This window comes from Hemitrygon akajei, chromosome 24, assembly GCF_048418815.1.
Source record: "Hemitrygon akajei chromosome 24, sHemAka1.3, whole genome shotgun sequence".
In the NCBI taxonomy this organism is placed as follows: Eukaryota; Metazoa; Chordata; class Chondrichthyes; order Myliobatiformes; family Dasyatidae; genus Hemitrygon; species Hemitrygon akajei.
Window position 1 is genome coordinate 8097833 of NC_133147.1, and position 27784 is coordinate 8125616.

Genomic DNA, 27784 nt, shown 5'->3' on the forward strand with positions numbered 1-27784 from the left:
GCTCTGCCAATCAGAGGGTGGGTGAGGCCACTGGACCGGGTCACCAAATAGAGAGCAGAGAGCGGCCTAAACATGGATGACCGAGAGTATGATCTGACGGTCGAGCAGAGGGCGGTCAAGGACAAGTACCCGCCTGTCACCAAGAAGTACGAGTGTGAGTGCTGTCAGCTGTTCGATCGGACCGGGTTGGGTGGGGAAGGTCTCGTTGCTGGGCGACGGCTGGACTCCTGCAGGTTGAACATTTCCAGAGCGCCTACCCCATCCGTCATGGTACACTACGGAGCTGTCTGCCCCCCACCCCCAGCAGATGTAGGTAGTGAGGAGGGAATCACTGAGTGGTTGCTCCAGGGAAGGGTATGTCTATTTACCATAGGCCGAATGGCCTGCTCACTCGGTCCAGAGCCAATAGCGACTGGCCCTTCGGCCCATTTTGTTTAATATCATCGTCATATGTAAGGATTTTTTTTTTTGCGGTAGCACTACAATGTAATACATAATTTAGTTAAATAAGTAGTGCAAAAAAATAGTGAGGCAGTGTTCATGGGTTCAATGTCCATTCAGAAATCTGATGGCAGAGGGAAAGAAGTTATTCGTGAATCATTGAGCTTGTGCCTTCAGGCTTCTGTACCTCCTCTCAGGCCATTAAGTTTAGGTTCCTGAACTTCCTACCGCATTGCATTCGAAATGTCACTGGATAATTTGTACTGTACCCTACAATATTTAATTTATGCATTTTATTTTGTCTCTGTGTACGTTTGTGCATTTAATTCTTGCTTTCTTGAGTTACTGTATTATGTTTTATGTGTGTTGCTGTGCTTTACTGGTCCAGAGAAACGTCTCACTTGACCATAAGACAAAAAGATAAAGGAGCAGAATCAAGTCTGCGCCACCATTTCATCATGGCTGATCCAATTTTCCTCTGAGCCCCAATCTCCTGCCTTCAGACTCCTCAATACCCAGAGCCTGGACTGACACCATACTGCCCTATTGTCTTGTTTATTATTTATTGTAATGCCTGCACTGTTTTGTGCACTTTACGCAGTCTTGGGTAGGTCTGTAGTCTAGTGTTTTATTTCTGTGTTTTTTACGTAGTTCAGTGTAGATTTTGTACTGTGTCATGTAACACCATGGTCCTGAAAAACGTTGTCTTATTTTTACTATGTACTGTACCAGCAGTTATGGTCGAAATTACAATAAAAAGTTACTTGACTTCTCCCCGCATCCCTTCGTTCACCGACCAATCAAGAACCTATCAACATTGCCTTAAATATACCCAATGACTGGAATCATTTTTGTGAACCTCCTTTGAATCCTTTCCAGTTTCAGAACATCCTGTCTAGATCAGGGGCCCAAAACTGTTCACAATACTTCAAATGAGGCCACACCAGTGCTTTATAAAGTCTCAACATTACATCTTTGCTTTTACTGTATATTCCAGACTTGGATTGAATGCTAACATTGCATTTACTTTCCTTGCCACGGACTCAACCTGCAAATTAATCTTTAGGTAATCTTCCACAAGGTCTCGGCCCGAAATGTTGACTGTATTCTTTTCCATAGATGCTGCCTGGCCTGCTGAGTTCCTCCAGCATTTTGTGTGTATTACAAGGATTCCCAAGTTCCTTTGCACCTCAATTTTTTGTATTTTCTCTCCACTTAGAAAATAGTCAGCCTTTTCATTTCCTCCTCCAAAGTGCATGACCATCCACTTCCTGACATTGTATTCCCCCTGCCATTTCTTTGCCAATTTTCCTAATCTGTCCAAGTCCTTCTGTAGCCTCTCTACTTCCTGAAAACTATCTGCCCCTCCACCTATCTTCATATCATACTCAAACTTGGCCACAAAGTTATCAATTCCATCATCCAAATCACTGACATATAATGTAAAAAGAATCAGTCCAAACATAGATAGATAGATAGATACTTTATTCATCCCCATGGGGAAATTCAACTTTTTTTCCAATGTCCCATACACTTGTTGTAGCAAAACTAATTACATACAGACCACTAGTCACCAGCAGACAGCTAGAAAAGGCTCCCTTTATTCCCACTCTTTACCTGCTACCACTCAGTCACTGCTTATCCATGCTAGAATCTTTTCTGTAATATTACGGGCTTGTGTGGCACCTTGTCAAAAGCCTTCTGAAAATCCAAGTACACAACATCAATCAGTTCCCCTCTGTCTATCTTGCTTGTTATTTCCTTAAAAAATTCCAACAGATTTGTTAGGTAAGATTTACCCTTTAAACAATGCTGACTATGGCCTATTTTATCACATGCCTCCAAGTACACTGACGCATCATCCTTAATAATTGACTCCAACATCTTCCCAACCATTGAGGTCAGACTAACTTTCTTATGCCTCTCTCCCTTCTTGAAGAGTGAATAACATTTGCAATTTTCCAGTCTTCTGGAACCATTCCAGAATCTAGTGATTCTTGAAAGATCATTACTCATGCCTCCATGATCTCTTCAGCCACCTCTTTCATGTGGTCACCTCTTTACACCATGTGGTCCAGGTGACTTATCTACCTTCAGACCTTTGTTTCCTGTGGACCTTCTCTCTTGTTAAGGTAGCGTCACACATTTCATGACACCTGATAACTGGAACTTGCACCATACTACTAGTGTCTTCCACTGTAAAGGCTAATGCAAAATACTTATTCACTTCATCTGCCATTTCATTGTCCCCTGTTACCACCTCTCCAACATCATTTTCCAGCGGTCCAATATCCCCTCTTGCCTTTCTTTTACACTTTATGTATTTGAAAGAAATGTTGGTATTTTCTTTAATATTATTGTCTAGCTTACTTTTGTATCCCATCTTTACTTTAATGACTTTTAGTTGCTTTCTGTTGGTTGCCTCCTCTAATTTCTCAGTAAATTTTGCTCTATTATATGCCCTCTCTTTGGCTTTTATGTTGGCTTTGATTTCTCTTGTTAGCCACGGTTGTGTCATCTTGCCTTTAGAATACTTTTCCTCTTTGGGATGTATGTATCTTTCCCAAAATTGCAGACATTGCTGCTCTGCCATCATCCCTGCCAGTGTTCTTTTCCAGTCAATTCAGGCTGATTCCTCTCTCATGCTTCTGTAATTCCCTTTACTCCACAGTAATACTGATACATCCGACTTTAGCTTCTCCTTCTGAAATTCCAGAGTGAATTCAATCATACGATCACTTGTCCCAAAGGGATCTTTTACCTTAATCTCTTTAATCACTTCTGTTTCATTTCACAACACCCAATCCAGAATAGCTGATCCCTTAGTGCATATATGTCAAACTCAAGGCCCGCGGGCCAAATCCGGCCCGCGGTGGAATTATCTTTGGCCCGCGAGATAATATCTAATTACTATTAAAGCTGGCCCCAGTAATCGAAGCGCCTATGGCATATGATATGGCTAATGCTGAGTTTATTCAGGTACCAGGTTTTCAGGGTTTTTAGTGTTTATTCAGCAGTCTTCTTCATAAGAAACGGAATTTGTAAAGTGAAACACTTTGTAGTTATAGCAGAGACTGAGACACATGAGAGCAGGCTGAAAAAACGGAGGCAACGAAAGCTGCGTTCGCACGCGTCCGACTGATCCGGCCCGCATGAAGCTGCATTTTGCTCAATCCAGCCCGTGACCTAAAATGAGTTTGACACCCCTGCCTTAGTGGACTCAACCATGAGCTGCTCTAAAAAGCCATCTTGTAGGCACTCTAGATATTCCCCCTCCTGGAATCCAACACCAACCTGATTTTCCAATCTACGTGCATAGTGAAGTCCCCCATGACTATAGTAGCATTGCCCTTTAGCATGCATTTTCTATCTCCCATTGTAATATGTGGGCCACATCCTTACTAATGTTTGGGGATCTGTATACAACTCCATTCAGTGTCTTTTTACCCTTGCAGTTCCTTAGCTCTATCACCAATGATTCAACACCTTCCAACTCGATGTCAGCTCTTTTTAAAGATCTGATTTCATTTTTTACCAACAGAGCAATGCCACCCCCTCTGCCTTCCTACCTATCCTTTCGATACAGTGTGTATCCTTGGACATTTAGGTCCAGCTTTGATCTTCTTTCAGCCATGATTCAGTGATGCTGACAACATCTGTAACTTTGCTACAAGTTCATCTACCTTCTTCATTATACTGTGCGCATTCAAATATAACTCCTTCAGTCCCGTATTTGCTTTTTTCGATTTTGTCTGCCTTTTACATTGCAACTCAGCCTGTTGACTGCAATTTTGCCCTATCAACAGCCTCTCCTCACTACACATTGCCTCTGTTTGTAAACCAGCTACCTCATCTTCAGCACTATTATCTGTCTTTCCTACGATATATGCAGATCAGGACACTAGTCGCACCAGGCTCAACCTTTTGATTCCTGACTTTGTCTGAGGTCTTACCAACATCTTCCTCCACAACCTCTCCACTAACTGTTTTGGCATTGGTTCCCATCCTCCTGCAATTCTAGTTTAAACCCCACTGTGCAGCATTAACAAACATTTCTGCTAGGATATTAGTCCCCCTCCAGTTCAGGTGCAAACCATCCCTTCTGTACAGGTCCCACCTTCCCTGAAAGAGGGGCTAATGATCCAAAAACCTTATGCCCTCCCTCCTACACCAACTCCTTACTCACATATTAAACTGTATAATCTTCCCAGTTCTGGCCTCACTAGCACGTGACGTGGGTAGCAATCCTGAGATCACAACCCTGCAGGCCCTGCCTTTTAACTTAGCACCTAACTCTCCGAACTCCCAATGAAGAACCTCGTCACTCGTCCTACCCATATCATTGGTACCTCCATGGACCACGACTTCTGGCTGTTCACCCTCCTACTTAGGACTGCTGAGGACTCGATCTGAGATATCCTGGATCCTGGCACCCAAGAGGCAACATTCCTCCGGGAATCTCATTCTTGCCCACAGACCCTCTTGTTCGTTCCTCTAACTAAAGAATCCCCTATCACCACAGTGTGCCTTATCTTCCCCTTTCCCTTCTGAGTCACAGAGGCAGACAGTGCCACAGACCTGACCACTGTGACTTTCCTCTGTTAGGTCATCTCCCCCAACAGAGATTAAAAAGCGATACAGTGGCATGCAAAAGTTTTAGGTCAAAATTTCTGTTACTGTGAATAACTAAGCGAGTAAAAGATGACCTGATTTCCAAAAGGCATAAAGTTAAAGATGACACATTTCTTTAATATCTTAAGCAAGATTACTTTTTTACTTCCATCTTTTACAGTTTCAAAATAACTAAAAAGGAAAAGGGCCTGAAGCAAAAGTTTGGGCACCCTGCATGGTCAGTACTTAGTAACACCCCCTTTGACAAGTATCACAGCTTGTAAACGCTTTCTGTAGCCAGCTAAGAGTCTTTCAATTCTTGTTTGGAGGATTTTCGCCTATTCTTCCTTGCAAAAAGCTTCTAGTTCTGAGATTCTTGGGCCGTCTTGCATGCACTGCTCTTTTGAGGTCTATCCACAGATTTTCGATGATGTTTAGGCCAGGGGACTGTGAGGGCCATGGCAAAACCTTCAGCTTGCGCCTCTTGAGGTAGTCCATTGTGGATCTTGAGGTGTGTTTAGGATCATTATCCCGTTGTAGAAGCCATCCTCTTTTCATCTTCAGCATTTTTGCAGATGATATGACGTTTGCTTCCAGAATTTGCTGGTATTTAATTGAATTCATTCTTCCCTCTACCAGTGAAGTGTTCCCCGTGCCACTGGCTGCAACAACCACCCCAAAGTATGATCGATCCACCCCCATGCTTAACAGATGGAGAGGTGTTCTTTTCATGAAATTCTGCACCCTTTTTTCAACAAACATACCTTTGCTCATTGCGACCAAAAAGTCCTATTTTAACTCATCAGTCCACAGGTCTTGTGTCCAAAATGCATCAGGCTTGTTTAGATGTTCCTTTGCAAACTTCTGACGCTGAATTTTGTGGTGAAGACGCAGGAAAGGTTTTCTTCTGATGATTCTTCCATGAAGGTCGTATTTGTGCAAGTGTCGCTGCACAGTAGAACAGTGCACCACCACTCCAGAGTCTGCTAAATCTTCCTGAAAGTCTTTTGCGGTCAAACGGGCGTTTTGATTTGCCTTTCTAGCAATCCTAAGAGCAGTTCTCTCAGAAAGTTTTCTTGGCCTTCTAGACCTCAACTTGACCTCCACCATTCCTGTTAACTGCCATTTCTTAATTACATTACGAACTGAGGAAACAACTACCTGAAAACACTTTGCTATCTTCTTATAGCCTTCTCCTGCTTTGTGGGCATCATTTATTTTAATTTTCAGAATGCTAGGCAGCTGCTTAGAGGAGCCCATGGCTGCTGATTGTTGGGACAAGGTTTGAGGAGTCAGGGTATTTATAAAGCTTTGAAATTTGCATCACCTGGCCTTTCCTAATGATGACTGTGAACAAGCCATAGCCCTAACAAGCTAATTAAGGTCTGAGACCTTGTTAAAAGTTATCTGAGAGCTCAAATCTCTTGGGATGCCCAAACTTTTGCATGGTGCTCCTTTTTTTTCACTCTAAAATTGTACAAAACAAAAATAATACACTAATCTTGCTTGAAATGTTGAAAAGAATGTTTCATCTTTAACTTCATGACTTTTGGAGATCAGTTCATCTTCTACTCGTTTAACTATTCACAGTAACAGAAATTTTGACCGGGGTGCCCAAATTTTTGCATGCCACTGTATACCTGCAGTTGAGGGTGATGGCCACAGAGGTGCTGTGCACTGGCTCCATAACCTCTTTCCTTTTCTAACTGTCACTCAGTTTCTTGTGCCCTGCACCTTGGGTGTAATTGCGTCTCTATATGCCCTATCTGTCACCTCTCTCAGCCTCCCGAATGATCCGGAACTCATCCAGTTCCAGCTCCAAATCCTTAATGCAGATTATTAGAAGCTGCAGTTGAATGCACCTTTCACAATTGTAATCATCAGGGACTCTGGAGGTCTCCCTGCTTTCCCAAATTCCACAAGAGGAGCATTCCATTATCCTGCCTGTCATTCCTACTGTCCTAGCTGAGCAGATATAAAGAAGAGAACAAAAAAACTTGAACTATTCTTTCCTTTGCTTTCTCTGACTGAAGCCTCAAAGAGCTAAAGCCTTAAGATCCACCATCTGACCAGGTCCACTCAGACGATAGCCTCTGTGCTTGCTCCTACCTTTCTTTAATTTGTTCATTAATCAATCTCAAATGCCAATTGGTCGCTGGTCAAAGCTACTTTTCGTTGTGCTGGCCGGCTGTGGTGGACGTGATTGAAGTCCCCTCCTCTCAAAGCTTCCGATGTCCGTATTGGCCACTGGTCAAAGGTCTTTTTCGCTATACTGGCCCGCTGCTGCCTTTTATCCTTGGGCAGTGGACCTGTTTGAAGTCCCCTCTACTGAAAGCCTCCACTGTCCCAATTGGCCGCTGGTTGAAGCTTTCTTTTTGCGATATACATGTATATACCTAAATGACAATAAACTTGACTTAAATGGAGTGAATGCACCCAGTACTTTCCCCAGGGTTGGCAATCAATGACTAGAGGGCACAGGTTTAAGATGACGGGAAAGATTTAATAAGAGCCTAAGGGGTAAAAAACTTTCCGAGAGGTTGTATGTGGAATGTTCCACTGGAGGAAGTGGTTGAGGCAAGTACCTTAACAATATTTAAAATGTACTTGGACAGGTACATGGATAGGAAAGATGTGGGGGGCTGTGAGCCAAAAACAGGCAAATAGCACTAAGGTAGATCCAGCAAGGCTATTTATGTGCTGTATCACTTTAAGACTCAAAGCTAATCAGGCAGTTGGGCAGAGCGTATTAAGGGGTTATGTCATATAGCAAATTTTAATTTCATCAGTAACCAGTCTTCAGACCTGATGAATCTGGTGCATGTCTCACTTTCACTCTCACTTCTCAGTTTCAGGTTGAGGTTATTTGAATAAGCGGTGCTGCAGATTGTAACGTCAAAACAGCAAGCTGTTGGCCTCCCCTGGTGCTGTGTCAGGAGCAATACCTCTCTCACTTGTTAGTGAGAGGACATATTTGAGATGTCGAGGTGTTGGGATGGACTGTAGTGTTTGATGGGCTCTGGGGGACTTTGCCGTTGCTGGCATGGTGGGTGGTGGGGATTGATGCTTTTATTGCTGCTTGTGCATGGGAGCGAGAGCTTTGGGGTTCTGATGTTTTTCAGTAATTCTTTGCCTTTTTTTCTCTGTTTTGTGGATGTCTGTGAAGAGTAAGAATTTCAGGTTGTATGCTGCATACATACTTTAATATTAAATTGAACCATTGATTGCAGATTGAATTTAAAATATAGCTCAGAACAGTGGTGTTCTTGGAGCTGTGGAGGGGAGTCAATTGCAAACCAAAAACAGCACATCAGCTTGAGATGTCTGCACGTGTGTGAATGTAGCCCAGAGTCACCAGTGATTAGCAATCATTTTAGGTGTCTGGAGTGTTGGTGTGAAGATCAACACACCATTCAAATAAAATGAGGCAGAAGTTTTCTTGGAGAATGTTATAAAAACAAAAGAGATTTAAATAATTTTCACTAGAAGTAAATCCATTTTTTGAAAGGTTAAAGGCACTGTCCCAAGATCAACACTGCTTTAAAGTCCCGGAAATAACAGACAGGTCAGGTGACATCTGTGGAGGGGCAAGCTGAGATAACACTCTACACCGAAAATGCTGACAATTCAGTGTTTGAATTTTTAGTGTTTTATGCTTCACAATTTTCCCTGTTTTTTGGGCAGTAGAGCCAAAACACTAAAAATGATAAAGGAGCTTGGGATTCACAAATAAAAACTCTCAGTTAAATTGATCAAAATTCCTGGTTGTAATTATATGGACAAAGGGTTGGTGCCTGAATGCTTTTACAAGGTCCTGTATACCATACCGAGAGGCAAAATTTTCCTTGGAGGATGTTTATAAAAATAAAAGAGATTAAAATCATTTTCACTATAAATAAATCCATTGAAAGGTGAAAGGTACTGTTCCACCATCAACACTGCCTTAAACTGCTGGAAATAACAGGCAGGTCTGGCAACCATCTGTGGAGGGGGAAGCTCAGATAACGTTCTGCACTGAGAACCTTTAATCAGCTCTAGAAACAGTTGGAGATCAAACATGCTTTAAGTTGCAGGGAAGGGCGACACAGTGGAGAAGAGAATGTCTGTGATAGCATGGAGACCACGAGGAAGTGACTGACACAAGTGGTGATGGTGGTGCCTGGTGGGAAGAGGTGTTGTTTCCAGTTCATCAGGAGTTCATCCAGTACAGCAGGAGCTGTAATTAGGAGAGGTTTGAGGATAGAAGAGATAAAGAATTCCCAAAATGTGATACAACACCCTGTACGTTCTGGAAGGGACTGTCTGGAATTAGGGACACAACTCTGGAGGTAGAGATTCTCAACATTTAGATCAGGGGTTCCCAAACTTCTTTACACCATGGATCAATACCATAAATCACGGGGCCTGTGGACACAGGTTAGGAACCCCTCATTTAGATCGTTACGTGGACAATCATTTGAGATTGAGCACATAAACAGGCTTGTGCTGTTGACTGGGCATGACACTTGGATCTCAGTATGCAACAAAAACTGATTCAAGAAATGCTGAGCATCTTGAACCTATCTGTAAGCAGAGGTGGATGGGAAATGTTAATGCTGGAATATCAGGTGGCATTCTAACTTGTTCTGGTGAAGATGAACACAGACAAATAGGAACCTTACAGGCTCTGCACTGGTCAGTGAACTCTGCAATTTCAGGTAAACAGCATCTCTGATTCTTATTGGAACTGAACAAGTTGATGACTGCTCGACATATCTTCCACATTTCCCTTCAATCAGGGCTTCCCAATGTGCTGACATTGGAGAGGGTTCAAAGGAAGTTCACAAAAATTATTCTGGTATTGAAAAGCTCGCCATATGTGGAGCATTTGATTACTCTGGACCTGTACTCTCTGGAATTCAGAATAATGAGGGGAGACCTCATTGAAACCTATTGAATGTTTAAAGACCTCAATAAAGTGGATGTGGGGAGGATGTTTCCTATGATGGGGGAGTCTAATACCAGAGAAATTTGTTGTATTTGCGGCAGCAGTACAATGCGATACATAATAGAGAAAAAACTGTGGATTACAGTAAATGTATCTATTTATTAAATAGTTACATTAAACCAGTAGTGCAAAAATTGAAATTAAAAAGTAGTGAGGTAATGTTAATGCGCTCAAAGTCCATTCAGTAATCTAATAGCAGAGGGGAAGAAGCTGTTCCTGAATCATAAGAACCTTCAGGTTCCTATACCAATTGCTTGATTGTAACAATGAGAAGAAGGCACGTCTTGGGTGATAGGGATCCTTAATGATGGACGCCGCCTTTCTGGGGCGTTTTCCTTGAAGATATCCTGGGTACTACAGAGGCTAGTGCCCATGATGGAGCTGACTGAGTTTACAACTTTCTGCAGCTTATTTCACTTCTGTGTTGTAGTCTTCTCTTCCCACACCCCCCCCCCCCACACACACTTACCTGTTACAAAGCTCTGTACAGCACATCTATAGAAATTTGCGAGTTCTTTGGTAACATTCCAAATCTTCTCTAATACCAAAGGACGTAGCCTCAGAGTAGAGGGATGTCCATTTAGAGTGGAGATGAGGAGGAATTTCTCCAGCCAGGGAGTGGTGAGTCTGGAATTCCTTGTCAAAGGAGGCTGTGGAGGCCAAGTCATTGGGTATATTTAGGGCAAAGGTTGGTAGATTCTTATTAGTCAGAGCATGAAGGGATTCAGGGAGAAGGCAGGAGATTGGGGCTGAGAGGGAAATGGATTAGCCATGATGAAATGGCAGAGCAGACTTATGGGCCAAAAAGCCTAATTTTGTTCCTATATGTTATGTATCTTATGGTCTTGTGTGTTTGTACATTATACCTGCTCCTACATCTACGTGAATCATGAAAAATTTATGTTCCCATCTTGCAGCCAAATCACCATTCCAGCAATTATGTGCTGAACTTTTTGTTGTAAGTGTTTTTCCTTGGACAGGGTGACCTGTGCAGGATGGGCCAAGCCTGGTCTCATCTGGGCTGGGTGTGATTCGAGCACAACCGCAGACAGCCCTCTTACAGTGATGGGCAGGGAACTGTTTCCCTCACCATTTGCTTGCTGAGCCTGTTTTTATTAGGGTGTTGAATTGGTTTGTTTAATTAGCTCAGAGGGAGGAACGAGGCTTTTCGCTGTTGTTGTTTTGTTGCTTGTGGTCTGTGTCACTCTGCTGAACATTGTGAGTATGCTATGCTGGTGCCAGAATGCATGGCAACTCGTGTGGGCTGCCCCAGCATATCCTTGGGATGTTTTGGTCACTAATGCAAATTACACATTTTGATGTTCATGTGATAAATAAAATTAATCAGAATCTTGGTGATTCCAGTCTTAATGAAGGGTCTCGGCCCAAGATGTTGACTGTTTATTAATTTCCATAGATACTACCTGACCTGCTGAGATCCTCCAGTACTTTGTTAATGTGAGTCTTGTTGTGATTTGTGTATAGGGGTACTCAGATCCCTTTGTCCTGTACCCCATACCCCTACCATCCATATACGATCAAACTTCTCTTAAACGCTGAAATCGAGCTTGCATGCACCATTCGTGCTGGCAGCTCGTTCCACACTCTCACAAACCTCTGAGTGAAGAAGTTTCCCCTCATGCTCCCCTTAATCTTTTCACCTTTCACCTTTAACCCATGACCTCTAATTGCAGTATACACCTCATATTTTTGTATACTTCCTACAGGTTTATACAGTTTTTAATTCTGGTTTTTTTTCCTCTCTCTGTAGATTTGGACCACACTGCTGATGTTCAGTAAGTTATTAAAATGCCTACTATAAAGTGAACTGATAGTTGAAAGAGATATATCATGCAAGTAAATTGGATGGCATTCATTTGTTCATTACGTGCCATGTTGTGTGACATGAGTGATCACGATCTTTCCATGGCCATGACTGTTCTCAGCAAATTTTTCTACAGAAGTGGTTTGCCATTGCCGCCTTCTGGGCAGTGTCTTTACAAGAAGGGTAAAGCCATTATGAAAACTCTTCAGAGATTGTCTGCCTGGTGTCAGTGGTCACATAACCAGGACTTGTGATGTGCACCAGCTGCTCATACGATCATTCACCACCTGCTCCCATGGCTTCACGTGACCCTGATCGGGAGGAAGTGGGGGGTGGTGCTAAGCAAGTGCTACACCTTGTCCAAGGGTGACTTGCGGGCTAGTGGAAGGAAGGAGCACCTTGCACCTCCTTTGGTAGAGACATATCTCCATCCCACCACCCAATGTGACATTAATGTAAATTAATGTTTTTAAGGTGAAAGTACTGTGGAAATATTTAAAGTATAAGAAGTCCTACAAAAATTTACTGTTTTGATTTCTAACATGAAGGTGGGATTGACTTCAAACATAATATTAAGTAGATGGTCCTGTAGTCTTGAGCGTTTAGAAGAATGAGATTGGATCTGATTGAAACATGCACAATTCTTAGGGGGCTTGACATAGGCAGATGGGAATTTGGCTTTCTTTGGTGGAGGTGTCAGAAACCAGGAGTCACAGTCACAAAGTAAGAGGAGAGTAGAATGGAAAGGACTTTCTTCATCCTGAGAGCTGTTGAGGTGCAGTCACTGGGAATTTTGAAGGTAGACACCATATATCTGTAGCTGTCAAGGGTAGATGCAAAGTGGTGCGGAGGCAAGAGATCAGTTATGATCTATTAACGGGCAGTGCAGGTAAGAGGGACCAGTGCTTTCCTCTTATTTCAAAGTTCAAAGCAAATTTATTATCGAAGTACATTTATGTCACCGTGTACAACCCTGAGGTTCATTTTCTCATGGGCATACTCAATAAACCCATAGAATTAGCCATAACAAAATCAGTGAAAAACTGAACCAACTTGGGTGTTCAACCAGTGTGCAAAAGATAACAAACTATGGTAGTAATGAGAGGTCATGAGGCTCCTGTCCCTCCTCCCTGATGGTAGTAATGAGAAGAGGGGACTTCAGGCTCCTGTACCTCCTCCCTGATGGTAGTAATGAGAAGAGGGATCTTCAGGCTCCTGTCCCTCCTCCCTGATGGTAGTAATGAGAAGAGGGGACTTCAGGCTCCTGTACCTCCTCCCTGACGGTAGTAATGAGAAGAGGGATCTTCAGGCTCCTGTACCTCCTCCCTGATGGTAGTAATGAGAAGAGGGATCTTCAGGCTCCTGTACCTCCTCCCTGATGGTAGTAATGAGAAGAGGGGTCTTCAGGCTCCTGTACCTCCTCCCTGATGGTAGTAATGAGAAGAGGGATCTTCAGGCTCCTGTCCCTCCTCCCTGATGGTAGTAATGAGAGGAGGGCATGTCCTGGATGGTCATGATGAAAACCAGCTTGTTTCTAGGTTGTTAACAAATTGTGTTCATTTCTCTTTAACAGTTCAATAATACCATTTGACTTCTATCTAAATGTTTATTTTTACAGCTGTTGGTAGTTTAGTACAAAAAATCAGTTCCTGGTTTTACAATTAAGGCATAATAAAATGCACAATCTAAAATCAGTTCCTGGTTTTACAATTAAGGCATAATAAAATGCACAATCTATCTCTGCTTCCTAATACTTCGTAAAGAGTTAGCTTTCAGTTCAAGGCCCTGAACTCCTTTGTTTTGTGCTTTGCAGGTTGCACTCATGGGGTGATACAGTAGAAGAGGCTTTTGAGCAGGTTGTCATGGCAATGTTTGGCTATATGACAGACATAGAAACTGTGCAGCCATTAACCACCCTTGAAGTAAAGGCTGAAGGTAATCTTAGCATTCTGATTAGTTTAATGGTGTTGATAGATTTTCAACAAAGGATATAATAATATCCTTTATTATCCTTAAAGGATAATAAGGTTTTGTTATCCATTATGTGAATATACCTTGTTATCCTTAAAGGATAATAAAGTTTTGTTATCCATTATGTGAATATACCTGTGCTACAAGGTCATCTGTTAATCAGTTCAAGTGTAATTGTCATTTAAATGTACATGAATACAGCCAAACAAACAGCATTACCCCAGGGCCATAGTGTAAAACCAACAGACACACAAAGCACATATAGCAAGTACATATTATCAGTAAAATACAGTCACTCAAAGTATATAGTCCAAGACCCTAAATCCATGAATGTTGCAGTATCTACAAACACAATACAGGTTGTCTTCTGCTGAACGAACACTGGGGGGCAGCACCAACTGCAACTGAGACGTCTGCCCTGGTGAAGCACACCAATTCCGACAGCTCTCTGCTGCCAAGCTGTAAACAGGTGACACTGCGGCTTGAGGCCATACAGCTCCCCTGCCACCCACCAATGAATCAGACTTGCAGCATTCCACATTAACAATATGGTTTCATGTGAAAAATGTTGTATTCATCAAGTCCTGTTGCAAGGCCAAGGCTTTGGGGCATCAGGTATTTCGTTAATTTAATGTGTCTTCACACTGTTCTCTAAATATCTACATATGGGGGTTGGGGCTGGAGGGTGCTGTGATAGAGTTTTGCATTCCCAGTTATCTGACGGGTGATGTTTGGGGTATGGGAACAGCTGTTGATAGAATTACAGGATTAGTCAGCATCAATCCTTTCCCCAGTCCTTCCCCAGATGCAACAAATGCTTGGCACACCTGCTACAGTGGCACACCTGTTGCCGCGTGGCCAAGTGGTTAAGGTGTTCGTCTAGTTATCTGAAGGTGGCTAGTTCGAGCCTTGGCTGAGGGTTGCGTATGTGTCCTTGAGCAAGGCACTTAACTACACATTTCTCTGCAAGGACACCGGTGCCAAGCTGTATGAGTCATAATGCCCTTCCCTTGGACAACATTGGTGGTGTGGAGAGGGGAGACTTGCAGCTTGGGCAACTGCCAGTCTTCCATAAAAAAAACCTTGCCCAGGCTTGTGCCCTGGGAACTTTCCAAGGTGCAAATCCATGGTCTATCGAGTCTAATGGAGGCCTACTACTGCAGTGGCTGAAATATGTTTAGCAAATCAAGTAGTTCAAATTTAAATGGCTCAATTTAATATCAGAGAGCTTATACAGTGTCCAACCAGAAATTCTTACTTTTCACAGACATCCACGAAACAACCCCCAAAAAATGATAGAAGCATCCAAACCCCAAAGCCCCTCTCCCCCTTCCATGCACAAGCAGCAACAGAAGGATTGACCCTCCCCTCCCTCCCACTTGCACCAGCAGAAGCACCAACCTCCACCTCCTCACTCCTGTGGCATGCAAGCAATAGCAAAAGCTCCCAGAGAGACTTTAATCCAGAGTTCATCAAAAACTACAGTCCGTTATCCAGCGTCTCACTCTCGCTCTCACACCAGATTGATCTTCCATCGGTACTGGACAAATGATCTTGTAGATTAACAAGATTTAAGGTGCAAGGGGAGGAGGGAATAAAGGATGTTTGGCAGGAGATCAAATGACAGAAAGGATTATTATGCAAGGCAAAAGGTAATTTAAAAAAATTGTGGATGTTTTCAAAAATAGCAGGAAAACGGATCCTAGAGTTGTACAACACAGGAACTGCTCTTCATCACACTGTGCCCACACTAATCACTCCCAGTAGGTCTACAGCATTCAGTGCCTTGTCAATTCAAGTGCTTTACTAAATCCTCCTAAAATGTCTAACACCTCCTCAAGCCACAAAAAAAAACTTCCCAAGATTCCCTCTAAAACTGGTCCCTCTCACTTTAAACCTATGCCACCTTGTCTTATACACCCCTAAAATGGGGGAAACAGTTCATTACTATCTTCCCTGTCTATCCCTGTCATAATTTTGTGTATCTGTACCAAGTCATCCTCACAAGTCTCCCACAGTCTGGGTGAAAAAAGCCCAGGCTAATCAATCTGTCCTTAGAAATGAAGTTCTCCAATCCAGGTAACGTCCAGGTGAATCTCCTCTGTACCTCTACACAGCAATTACATCATAATTGTGTGGAAACCAGCACTATACACAGTACTTTGTGTGCCTAACCAATATAAGTGCATAACATCTCACTTTTCAGCATTAAATTCCAGCTGATGGAAAGAACCCTCCTTGCTATCTATGGCCAGTTTTCACTTGTAAACATAGTGGCATACAACTCCTTCATGTCATTGTGTACCATTCAGCTAGGTCTTCTAATATACAGCAACAAACTACAACAAATTCAGAGTGGATCAAATCATAAGCATGTTTTATTGCAAGGGAGGATCCACCTCCATACATTAAATCGGAAGATAGCTTCAATCTTGCAACGCAAAACAAACCATTTTTATACTTGTACAAAATCCAGTAATTCATCTTCGAGGTCATTTCATCCCATAACATTCCTCCCTTATCTGCATGTGGCATCTGTTTTTTCAATCAGTCCTTTTGTCTTTTGAGGCTTCCTCCCCCATGACAGCTGTGTTGTCAAAACATTCCTTATTGTAAACACACCCCATGCCATAAAAACACACACACTTCTTGTAAGCCTCCATCTGAACCAGTAAAGCACTCCAGGATCACACAGGTTCCATTTTGTCACATTACATCTGGGACAGTGTCAAAGGCCTTACTGAAGTTCACGTAGACAGCTACTGCGCTGTCCTCGGCAATACGCGGAGTTTAAAAATTCAGTGGAGTGACACGGTTGCGTAGCAGTCAGCGTAATGCTTTACAACACTGGCTGTAAGATCAGGGTTCCATTCCACTATTGTCTATAAGGAGTTTTGTACATTTTCCCTCTCACAGGCCAGAGGTGTACCAGTTAGGGTTAGTGAACTGTGGGCATGCTAACTCAGTGCCAGAAACACAGCAACACTTGCGAGCTGCCCAGCACAATCCCCACTGATTTGATTTAATGCAAACAATACACTTCACCATAGGTTTCATTGTTTATGTGACAAAAAGATATTCTTTATCAAATTCACAAAACACAAGTTCCCATGATCAATAAATAAAATTAAATCGGTTGATTAATTAAAAGCCTTGCTGATTATCCGTTGTCTATGCCCACCTTTCCAAATCTAAATAAACCCTCTTCCTTCGAATTTTTGCAGTAGTTTCACTACCACTGATGTAAGTCTGACTGGTTCATTATAACGTCACCATTGCTCTTCATGAACAAAGGAACAACATTTGCTCTCTGTGTTGAACCCAAAAAACTGTAACCATCTGCTACAATGGGACTTTCCGGTGGTAGCCAAACATTTTAATTGCGATTCAAATTCCCATTCCGACATATCGGTCCATGGCCTCCTCTTGTGCCAAGATGAGGCCATCATCAGGGTGGAGGAGCAACACCTTATATTCCGTCTGGGTAGCCTCCAACCTGATGGCATGAATATCAATTTCTCCTTCTGGTAAACAAATTTCCCTTCTCCACACACCCCCCCTTCCTCACTCTGACCTTTTATTTCTTCTCACCTGCCTATTACTTCCCCCGGGTCCCTTTCTCGTTCTCCTTCTCCTATGGTCCACACTCCTCTCAGATTCCTTCCTGCCCAGCTCTTTACCTTTCCTACCCACCTGGCTTCACCTATCACGTTCCAGCTAGCCTCCTTACCCTTCCCCCCACCCCCGGCCCTCCAGTCCTGAAGAAGGGTCTCAGCCCGAAATATTGACAGTTTATTCATTTCCATAGATACCTCCTGGCCTGCTGAGTTCCTGCAGCATTTTGTATGTGTTTCTGTGGATTTCCAGCATCTGCAGAACCTCTCGTGTTTATAAGCTGTAACTGACTTGGTTTAAGGGGGTTCATCCTGAAACATGCACTGTTTCATTGGTAAAGTGGCAGAGACAGAATGAAGAATTAGGTGTTCCAGAACGGGAATCTGAATTAAAATGTTTGGCCATCAGGAAGTTCCACTTGAGGTGGAGGTGCTGGACGAACCCAACAGATTTGCAGGTGAAGTGTTGCCTCACCTGGTAGGACTGTTAGGCCCTGAATGCAGGTGAGGGAGGAGATATTGGTTTATTATTGTTACATGTACTGGGATACAGTAGAGAAACATTATTTGCGTGCCATCCAGACAATTCATTCCTTACATAGGTACATGGAGGAAGTCCTAAACGAAAACAATAAAGAGATTAGAGGGAGGCACGGTATCATAGTGTAGCACAAGACTTTATAGTACCAGCAACCTAGCTTCAGTTCCCACTGCTGCCTGTAAGGAGTTTGTACATTCTCTCTGTGACTCTGTGGGCTTCCTCCCACCCACAGTCCAAAGATATACCCGTTGGTAGGTTAATTGGTCATTGTAAATTGTCAGGGTCCTCATTTCTGCCTCTGCAGTGTAGTTCTCCTGGGTTTCCTCCTCCTTTCAGAGGTCTAATAAAGTGCTGCCTCTCTTCTCATCACTTGTCCAGTCCATCTCCAGCGTTTCCTCATGATGATGGTGGCCATGTTCCCTTGGTGACATTGAAGGAGCAGTGCGTGGAAATGTATTATCTGTAGTATAAAATGTATTCTGTTCCTTGTCTTATCCATTGGGATTTATCACTAAATGTTTACAATTGGCCAACTCACACAACATGTTGGAGGAGGTCATGCAGCATTCTGAGGTTTGTCCCACTGCCATCAGAGAGGGGGCTAAGTAGCATCCATGACAGGAGCATCAGTTGCTTTCACAGTAATATCAGTAAATAGTTACTTTCCCCAAGCAGTAAGGCTTAAAACCTGTAGGACAAGTAACTTGGCCTCAGTTTGATGGTAAACATGACACAAGAAGAATTAAAGTTTGTTGCCATGCACTAAAACTTTTTCCACATTTATAGTACAGCTTGTTCTGTCGTTGTTGGTGATGCTTATGCTGATCTGTGCTGTGTGTTGTGTTGAACATTGTAGGTGTGCTATGTTGGTGTTGGTATGTGTGGCAACTTTTATGGGCTGCCCCCAGCACATCCTTGGGCATGTTCATTGTTAACACAAACGATAGATCCTGATGTACATGTGATTATTTGAATGATGGGGAATATAATATGAATTTTAATGAATTCTTATGTTTCTGTCTCCTTTCCTGTAGGACATGACATGCAATCACTGCTCTATAATTTCATGGCTGAATGGCTGTACCAGTTCAGCGCAGAAACGTTTTTTATTCCAAGGGTTGGTAACTGTTTCAAACTAAGTTGTGCATGAACTGACAGAGAGTGAAATGAATTGTTTGTGCGAAGATAGCAATGTTCCAGAAAGTCTGAAAGAATTTTAAGCAGTTTTGCGTATTCCTACATTAAATCCATGGGATGCTATGAGAACCCGCTGCATCCCATCTCAAAGTGGAAACCCAATTGGCTCAAACCAGATTATTTGATGACAACATTGCACCAGTCCTGAAGAAGGATCTTCACCTGAAACCTCCAGCATTTTGTGGTTGCTGCTTTTGGTTAACTATTAAGAAGTTGTGTCTTTTGGCTTGGCTAGAACCAGCAAGTTATTTTTTTTGTCAGACTGTATATCGTATCAGCTACAGATGCAAGCAAAGTGAACTTAGAGTCAGAGTCACAAAATCATCTGCTGATTTTCATGTGTTTATGTATGTAAGCTATCTTACATGTTTATATTGTGTTTTTGAGGAATTACTGTGTTCTTTATCTTATTGTGTATTTTTTGTCCTGCGTCTGATCCAGAGTAACAATTATTTAATTTTCCTTTACATTTTGGCACTGGAAATGACATTAAACCATCCTGAATCTTAAAATGAAAAGTTTTGGACCGAGCCGAACCCCCTCCATCAGGACTGGAAAGGAACTAGGCAGAGGTCAATTGTTAATGATTGGCATTGACTTTTAAAGATGCTGTTCCAACTTTTTTCTTTTTGTTGCTCTTTTAGGAGATGAAAGTGATTCACTTAGACAGAAATAATTACACAATTCGATCGATAGGGTAAGTACTACAGCTTCCTAGACCAATGAGTTCTAACTGGAATCTAGAGAATTAGTAATCTTTGAGTCCACATCAATCAGTACAGCACAGGAATGGCTGCTTGGCCAAGTTAAACAAAAGCTTTGTGTCTCCATTCCTCACATATTCAAGTGCCCATCTAGGAGTCTGTTAAATATTACTGTTTTATTTTCTCTTGTTATTCTGTTGCTGTTCAAATTGTTCTGATATTTTTTGCCCCCATTTTCCATCTGCCTATTTAATATTTGATCACCACCCCTGAAGCCATTTCACAGCAAACAGGGAAGAGATCTACTGAGCGAATTGAAAATTAAGTTTCAAGACCTGCATATTCAGAGGGTTTTGGAGATTTTCAAGTTTTGTAAATTGGCACAAGTTCAATGTTGGTTTATGTGCTTAAATTTTAAAGTATCCATGGTTCAAAGTTCAAAATAAATTTTATTATTAAAGTTCATATACATTACCATTCAGAAAATGTGTAGCTCGGATGGTCGAAGTTTGGGTTGAGGTGATCTCCAGTCTTGGTCATTTTCTTCCAAATCTTTCATCATCATATGCGGAGAACTCATCAGTGTGCTGTTAATTGTGGTGCCCTCCAAATGCTTGGCTAATTGGTTGGCATTACAGAAACTCACTTGTGATGTAAATGTGATGTCTTGTCACTGATTAGTTGTGTGGTGAATTTCATGCATTGTTGTCTGGAATTTTGCCTGCATTAGCTGATAACTGGGATCGGTCTACATGTCTATTTACAGAAGTTTTCACAGAAAGCCACGCTTCAAGGAATTTTCTTGCAGGTCACGTGTTTGCTTGCACCATAACTTTCACTGATACCCAGTCGAATCTGTGCCCTTCTCAATCTTCATGGGTAGAGACGAGGTAGAGTTGGTCATGTCACATTACAGCGTCTTAATGCTTATGGGTCCTTGTAGATAATTTTCTCCAGGTTTAGCCGATGTAATATTTGCTGCAGTCCACGCATTGGATTTTGTAGACTGTTACGTACTTGTGACACGTGACAGTGGTACCCTTGTCACGTGACTGGGGTTGAAGCTATACTGGACTTGAGGTAATGGTCTTGTGATGGTAGAGTGACGTCATTTTCCCACCAGTAGAGGTCATGTGACAGGTTTTTTTTAACAGGGTATAAAAGGAGGACCCCTCCCTGTGAGGAGGGGCAGTTCGTGGCTGGATTTGCCATGTTGACTTCATGCCACTGCGTGATTTAATGTTATGACACAGTTTAGTTGAAAGATGAAGTTTTATCTAATGCCTAAAGTTTAAAAGGTCATTGCCAGCAGTTTCTCTACAATACTGCTAGTTGTGAATCAGTGGAGAGTGAAGATCGGAGTTTGGGAGTTAAAGATCGAGGAGAATCGATTTCAACGGTGAAACAGGTTCGACCTTGTTTGATCCTTATTCGGAAGGAATTCGTTGACTGTTCTCGTGTTAATCCCTGCGAAATAGCAGAAAGGATTGGGAATAGTTCTGTAAAGGAAAGGTCAGTGCCTTTAAGCCGTTTCGTTTCGTAAATTCTTCGTGGGAAAAAGTTCAATCTTGGGAACCGAAGCAACACGACGTGAAAGAGAATTTAAATCGTCTTAAAAAGTCTCTCCCTTAAATGGACTGTGAGCATTCTGAACTTTTGGCAATACTACTTTGAAGAACTGTTTTTGCAACATCGCTTTAAGAACTGTTTAAGCTGCCGCACAGCAGCTGATTTCCAGTTACGTTAGTGTTTTGTTTACTTTTGGGGGTTTGTTTTCAGTGTTTAATAAACGTGTTATTTGTTATAAGAACCCCTGCCTAACTCATATATTTATTGTTGCCTGAATCCGTAACAAGACCACGATGGTCTTGTTCAATAGTTTGATTCATTCTTTTGGTCTGCAAAGTACTCTCCTCAGTGTTGCTGTTGGCTTACATGCAACCAAAATTCTATGTTCTTGGAGCAGTTGAGCCAGTATATAAAGGCCAAGTATTTAGAGGACTGCACAATTAACAGCACACTGATGGTTTCTCTGAGTATTGCTACAGAACGTTTTCAAGTAAATTGCCAAAACCCAATCATATGTCACCATATACAACCTTGAGTTTTATTTTCTTGTGGGTGTACTTAACCAATCTATAGTAGAGTAACTATAACCGAATCAATGAAAGACTGCCCAACTAGGGATTCCTTTTGGCAATAAGAATAACTGTACATCCATTGCAATTTAGTTTGATGTGTTCTCTCAAACGAGTGCACTGTCCACTTGTTCATATCTATTCAATGACAATATCACATTGTATCCCGTATCTAACAGCATTTAAACTGATACTTAAGTAAGTACTTTAATGGGAAGTTGTGCTAAGATTTTTGTTTGATGCGTGTGTTTTATTTTTTAAAATGTAAAAGTTCAAAGTAAAGCTATTATCAAAGTACACATATGTCACCATATGCAGCCCTGAGATTCATTTTCCTGTGGGCATACTCAGCAAATCTAGAGAATAGTAACTATAACAGAATCAGTGAAAGATAACCAGAGTGCAGAAGACAACAAACTGTGCAATTGCATTTATAAATAAATAGCAATAAATAATGAGAACATGAGATAACAAGATAATGAGTCCTTAAAGTGAGATCATTGGTTGTGGGAACATCTCAATGGATGGGTAAGTGAGTGTAGTTATCTCCCTTTGCTCAGGAGCCTGATGGTTGAGGGGTAGTAAATGTTCCTGAACCTGGTTGTGCGAGTCCTGAGGCTCCTGTACCTTCTACCTGATGGCAGCAGTGAGAAGGGAGCCTGGGCTGGGTGGTGGGGGTCTCTGATGATGGATGCTGCTTTCCTACAACAGTGTTTCATGTAGATGTGCTCAATGGTTGGGAGGGCTTTACCTGTGATGTAATCTAAAATCTAACAACTTGATTTCTACTCTAAGATGGGGTGAAGAATTTGATCTGGCCAAGCATCCTCAGGTAATGATTAGATGCTATCCCTTCTGACTTTAAAAATTGCGGTGTTCGGAGCCCTAAACCCTATCTGACTACTGCCACTCTCTCTGTTTACATTTGCAGGGCACAGAGGTGAAGGCCATCACATACTCAGCAATGCAGATTCACGAAGAGCAATCGCCTCAGATTTTTGTTATCATTGATATTTGACTTTTTTCACTCCGCTTTTCAGTTCTGTCTATCAAAAACTATGTCCAAAGTATATTTTTACAATAACTGTATTGGAAATAATGTGCCAAGGTGGGCTAATATCTGGCAAACTACCTGTTGAGCAAACACTAACTTATTAAAAGAAATTAATTTGCCAAACTGGATAAAGGAAGTCCAGATGTGACACTTGTGGCAAAGATGGTAATTCAGTAAATTAGAAAATATCTGTCCTGAGCTGGATAAATATATCCCATCCACTTAGGTTTGGTAGAATAATATATTTCTACTTAATTCTAACCCTTCTGAAATGGATGGATACCTTGTTTCTACTTTTTGGGCAGTGCTGGTAATCCGGCTGTTTGTCTGGCATGCTTGCAGACTGAATGAGATTGCTGGTAAGGTTTTTAACACTGGGTGCATTTTTTAATATATCAGATCTGAAACTGTTAGAAAGTGACACATTCAGATATTTGAATATCACTCTAGCAAGGTGGAACAACAGATCTATCACGTGGAGTGGCCTAACTACAGAATGATATGGTGTCTCTTAAGAACTAACATGCAAGGTAGATAACTCAGGATAAAATCTAAATAACAATCAAACTTAAAGTAGGGTGGAAAAGGATTCCAGCTAGAACCGGAATGTGAGGTAACATCCTAGCATATCCTCGGTTGTGTCAGTTGTGCTTGTGAACGACGCATTTCACTGTATGTTTCGATGTACATGTGATAAATAAATCTGAAACTTGAACACGAGATTCTGCAAAGTAACACACACAAGATGGGCCAAAGGGCCTTTTTCTGTGCTGTTCTTTTCTGTGACTATAAAATGCTGGAGGAACTCAGCAGGTCAGGCAGCATCTAGAGAGTCAACGATTTAGGCTGAGACCCTTCATCAGGTCCTTCACCTTTCAGGCTCTTTTCCATGAGGCCCTCCATTGGTTGGGATCGACCACAGAAACTACATCCTAGCTGTCAACATGATATGCAAGCCAGGGCAGTACAATATGGAAAGCAAGCTATTGTCCATGCATCAGGCTCTCCCTCTCCACGCAACTGATAAATCAAATGGAGTGACAGTGACCGACACGGTTTGGCACCAGCACTGTCGCAGGAGCAGCCAGACAGCTTTGAACTCAACGTAGGACTGTCTTAGGGACTCAGAATCTGGATTTTTCCTCAGATCGTTCCCGAAACCTTCCCTGCGTGTGGATACAGCCTCAAGACAGTGGAGATTTGAGATCAAAGTTTTCCTTCTCCTAGATGAAGTGCCCAACATGGCTGACGAACCCATCTGGTTTTAAAGCACCAGGAACCTGCCTTTGCCCCTTCAGTCTGTAGAAGTGGTTCTGCTGGCCTTGGTAGCTAAGCCACATGTGAAGGCCAGGAACTGGACTTGATTGTTAGAGGCTATTTGAAACGTTTGCCAATCTGAGCATTTAATAGGTAGTGAGACCTTATCCCCACTACCACACCCAGCTGTTACAACCTTCTTTTCCATATAAACTACCTAACCTGCTGAGTTCCTCTAGCATACTCTGAATCTTGAACCTTGAAATGATTAAGCCAACTGTGGAATTTTCCCAATGGAAATGTATTTTTTTAATTCAGAAATAAATTATTTGGGCAAAAAAACATAAATGTGTGGATGCTAGATGTCTGATATAACTGACTGCTGGTACTACTCAGTAGGTCAGGCAGCATCTAGAGCACAGCTTCCCAACCTAGGGTCTGCAGACATCTCGGTTATTGGTAGGGGTCCGTAGCATAAAAAAGACCATCAGATAGAGTAGAATTAGGTCATTTGGCCCATTGAGTCTTCTCTGCCAATTCATCATGGCTGATCCATTTTCCCCTTTCAGCCCCAAACTCCTACCTTCTCCCTATTTCCCTTCATGCTCTGACTAATCAGGAATCCATCAACCTCTGCCTTAAATATACCCAATGACTTGGCTTCCACAGCCACCTGTGGCAACATATTCCACAAATTCACAGCTCTCTAGCTAAAGAAGTTCCTCCTCCTCTCCATTTTAAAAAGAAGTCCTTCTATTCTGAGGCAGTGTCTTCTGGTCTTAAGACTCCACTACTGTAAGAAATATTCTCCACATGCACTCTATCCAAACCCTGTATGATAAGCCTTTCAATCCCAGAATAATTTTTGTGAAACTCCTTTGAATCCTTTCCAATGTCTGCACATTGGGAAACCTTGATTGAAAGAAAATGTGGAAGATATGTCGAGCGTTCATCAACTTGTTCAGTTCCAATAAAAATCAGAAATGCTATTTACCTGAAATTGCAGGCTTCACTGACCAGTGCAGAGGCTGTAAGGTTCCTATTTGTCTGTGTTCATCTTCACCAGAACAGGTTAGAATGCCAACTGATACAGTTTCAAACAAGAGAAAATCTGCAGATGCTGGAAATCCAAGCACACACACAAAATGCTGGAGGTACTCAGCAGGCCAGACAGCGCCTAGGAAAGCCTGCTGAAGTCCTGCCGAAGGGTTTCGGCCCAAAACGTTGACTGTACTTGCTGAGTTCCTCCAGCATCTTGTGTGTGATATTCCAATTTTAACATTTGCCATCCACCTCTGCTTACAGATAGGTTCAAGATGATCAGCATTTCTTGAATCAGTTTTTGTTGCATACTGAGATCCAAGTGTCATGCCCAGTCAACAGCACAAGCCTGTTTATGTGCTCAATCTCAAAATGATTGTGCACTTAACGATCTAAATGAGGGGTTCATAACCTGTGTCCACAGACACCTTGCTTTATTGTATTGATCCATGGCGTAAAGAAGTTTGGGAACCCCTGATCTAAATGTTGAGAATCTCTACCTCCAGCATTGTGTCCCAATTCCAGACAGTCCCTTCCAGAACGTACAGGGTGTTGTATCACAGTTTGGGTATTCTTTATCTCTTCTATCCTCACACCTCTCCTAATTACAGCTCCTGCAGACAGATGAACTGGAAACAACACCTCTTCCCACCAGGCACCACCATCACCACTTGTGTCAGTCACTTCCTCATGGTCTCCGTGCTATCACAGACATTCTCTTCTCCACTGTGTTGCCCTTCCCTGCAACTTAAAGTATGTTTGATTTCTAACTGTTTCTAGAGCTGATTAAAGGTCCTCAGTGTGAAACGTTATCTCAGCTTCCCCCTCCACAGATGGTTGCCAGACCTGCCTGTTATTTCCAGCAATTTAAGGCAGTGTTGATGTTGGAACAATGCCTTTCACCTTTCAATGGATTTATTTGTAGTGAAAATGATTTTAATCTCTTATTTTTATAAACATTCTCCAAGGGAAATTTTGCTTCTTGGTATGGTATACAGGGCCTTGTAAAAGTATTCAGCCACCAACCCTTTATCCATTTAATTACAACCAGAAATTTTGATCAATTTAACTGAGAATTTTTATTTGTGAATCCCATGTTCCTTTCACACAGTAGAGCAGATTCCTTCTTCAGCCCTTTACATCTTCCACCTGTCACCAGCCAGCTGCTCACATCATCCCTTCCCCACTCCACCTTATTCTAGTTTTTGCCCCATTCCTTTCCAGTCCTGATGAAGGATCTTGGCCCAAAATGTTGACTGTTTATTCGTCTCCATAGATGCTGCCTCTCCTGAGTTGCTCCAGCATTTAATGTATTGTGAATTATTTACAATGTTCTTAATATTTTACTCTGATCAGGGTTTGTAAACATCGTGCAGTTTTAAAAGTACAATTCAATAAAGCTGTTACAGTAAGCATCTGTGTCCAGTTTGTCACTTGCCAACATCAAGATACTTGTAATTTAGTGGTCATTTTCTGAGGCTGGGAAGTTTTATTTGTCTTAGTTTGGAGAAAATCAAAAGTTAAACTTTTGATCCTGGATTTGATTTTGAGAAAAGGTGGGTTCATTTGCCCACTACTATCTTCTGATTTGAGTTAATTAATATGGTTTCCTTCCGATTGTTCTTTAAATGGAATTGAGTTGGCGGATTGATGTTTTTCTTCTATATAAGCTTGTATGATGTATAGCTCCGGGGTTGTGCTCCCAACGGGGTTTTTCTTGGTGTTTTTTTTCAGTTGGTAAGGGTTTTTTCTTAGTAGGGGTTCTTTTTTTTCTTTCAAAAAAATATTCTTAACACTTTTTCTTATTATTGATATATTGCTTAGCTTTGTTAATCAGTTATTTGCCAATTTAATTCTTCATTGTACATAATGACATATTGACATTTTTCTTTGTTGATCTTCAGTAATAATAAAAAAAGATTTTAAAATGGAAAAAAAATAAGTGGCCTTTACAAGACGGGTGAGCCCAGCCATTATCAATACTCTTTAGAGATTGTCTCCTTGGTGTCACTGGTCACATAACCAGGACTTGTGATCTGCACCATCTACTCAATTGACCATCCACCAGCTCACCACCTGCTCCCATGGCTTCATGTGACCCTGATCGGGTGGGGGGGAGTGGAGCTAAGCAGGTGGTACACCTTGCCCAAGGGCGACCTGCAGGAGGCTAGTAAATGGAATGAGTGCCTTCCACCTCCTTTGGTAGAGATGTACCTCCACTCTCCACCCATAAGTGTCAGACTGAACACAGATGCATTTCTGCATTCACACCCTCAAAGGAAGCTCCTACATCTATTCCTGTCCATTGGTCTGAGTGCAGCTGAATATCAGTGTTGCAGTAAGCCCATACTATCTAAACCAGCCCACATACAGCTCCTTTGCTGAAAATCTCCAGGTTAGTCT

The 27784-nt window shown here is 42.0% G+C and overlaps 1 protein-coding gene across 2 annotated transcripts; it reads left to right on the forward strand.

Moving 5' to 3' along the window:
• Position 1: 1 nt before the first annotated feature.
• Positions 2-26794, forward strand: zbtb8os (zinc finger and BTB domain containing 8 opposite strand). 2 transcript variants are annotated; one of them, XM_073028283.1, is made up of 7 exons: positions 2-154; positions 11811-11835; positions 13678-13799; positions 19025-19107; positions 19832-19884; positions 22825-22861; positions 22961-26794. In XM_073028283.1, exons 1-7 carry the CDS (start codon positions 73-75, stop codon positions 23045-23047), a joined length of 489 nt encoding a protein of 162 aa, XP_072884384.1. In that variant the 5' UTR covers positions 2-72; the 3' UTR covers positions 23048-26794. The 2 variants fall into 2 exon arrangements, with proteins under 2 accessions (XP_072884384.1, XP_072884385.1); XM_073028284.1 differs by lacking the exon at positions 2-154 and adding an exon at positions 180-354.
• Positions 26795-27784: the final 990 nt, after the last annotated feature.

Coding starts and splice junctions, on each gene's coding strand:
- zbtb8os (XM_073028283.1), top strand. CDS start 73: ATGGATGACCGAGAGTATGATCTGACGGTCGAGCAGAGGGCGGTCAAG. Junction 11,836..13,677: donor GACCACACTGCTGATGTTCA/GTAAGTTATTAA, acceptor TGTGCTTTGCAG/GTTGCACTCATGGGGTGATA. Junction 22,862..22,960: donor ATCTGGCCAAGCATCCTCAG/GTAATGATTAGA, acceptor TTACATTTGCAG/GGCACAGAGGTGAAGGCCAT.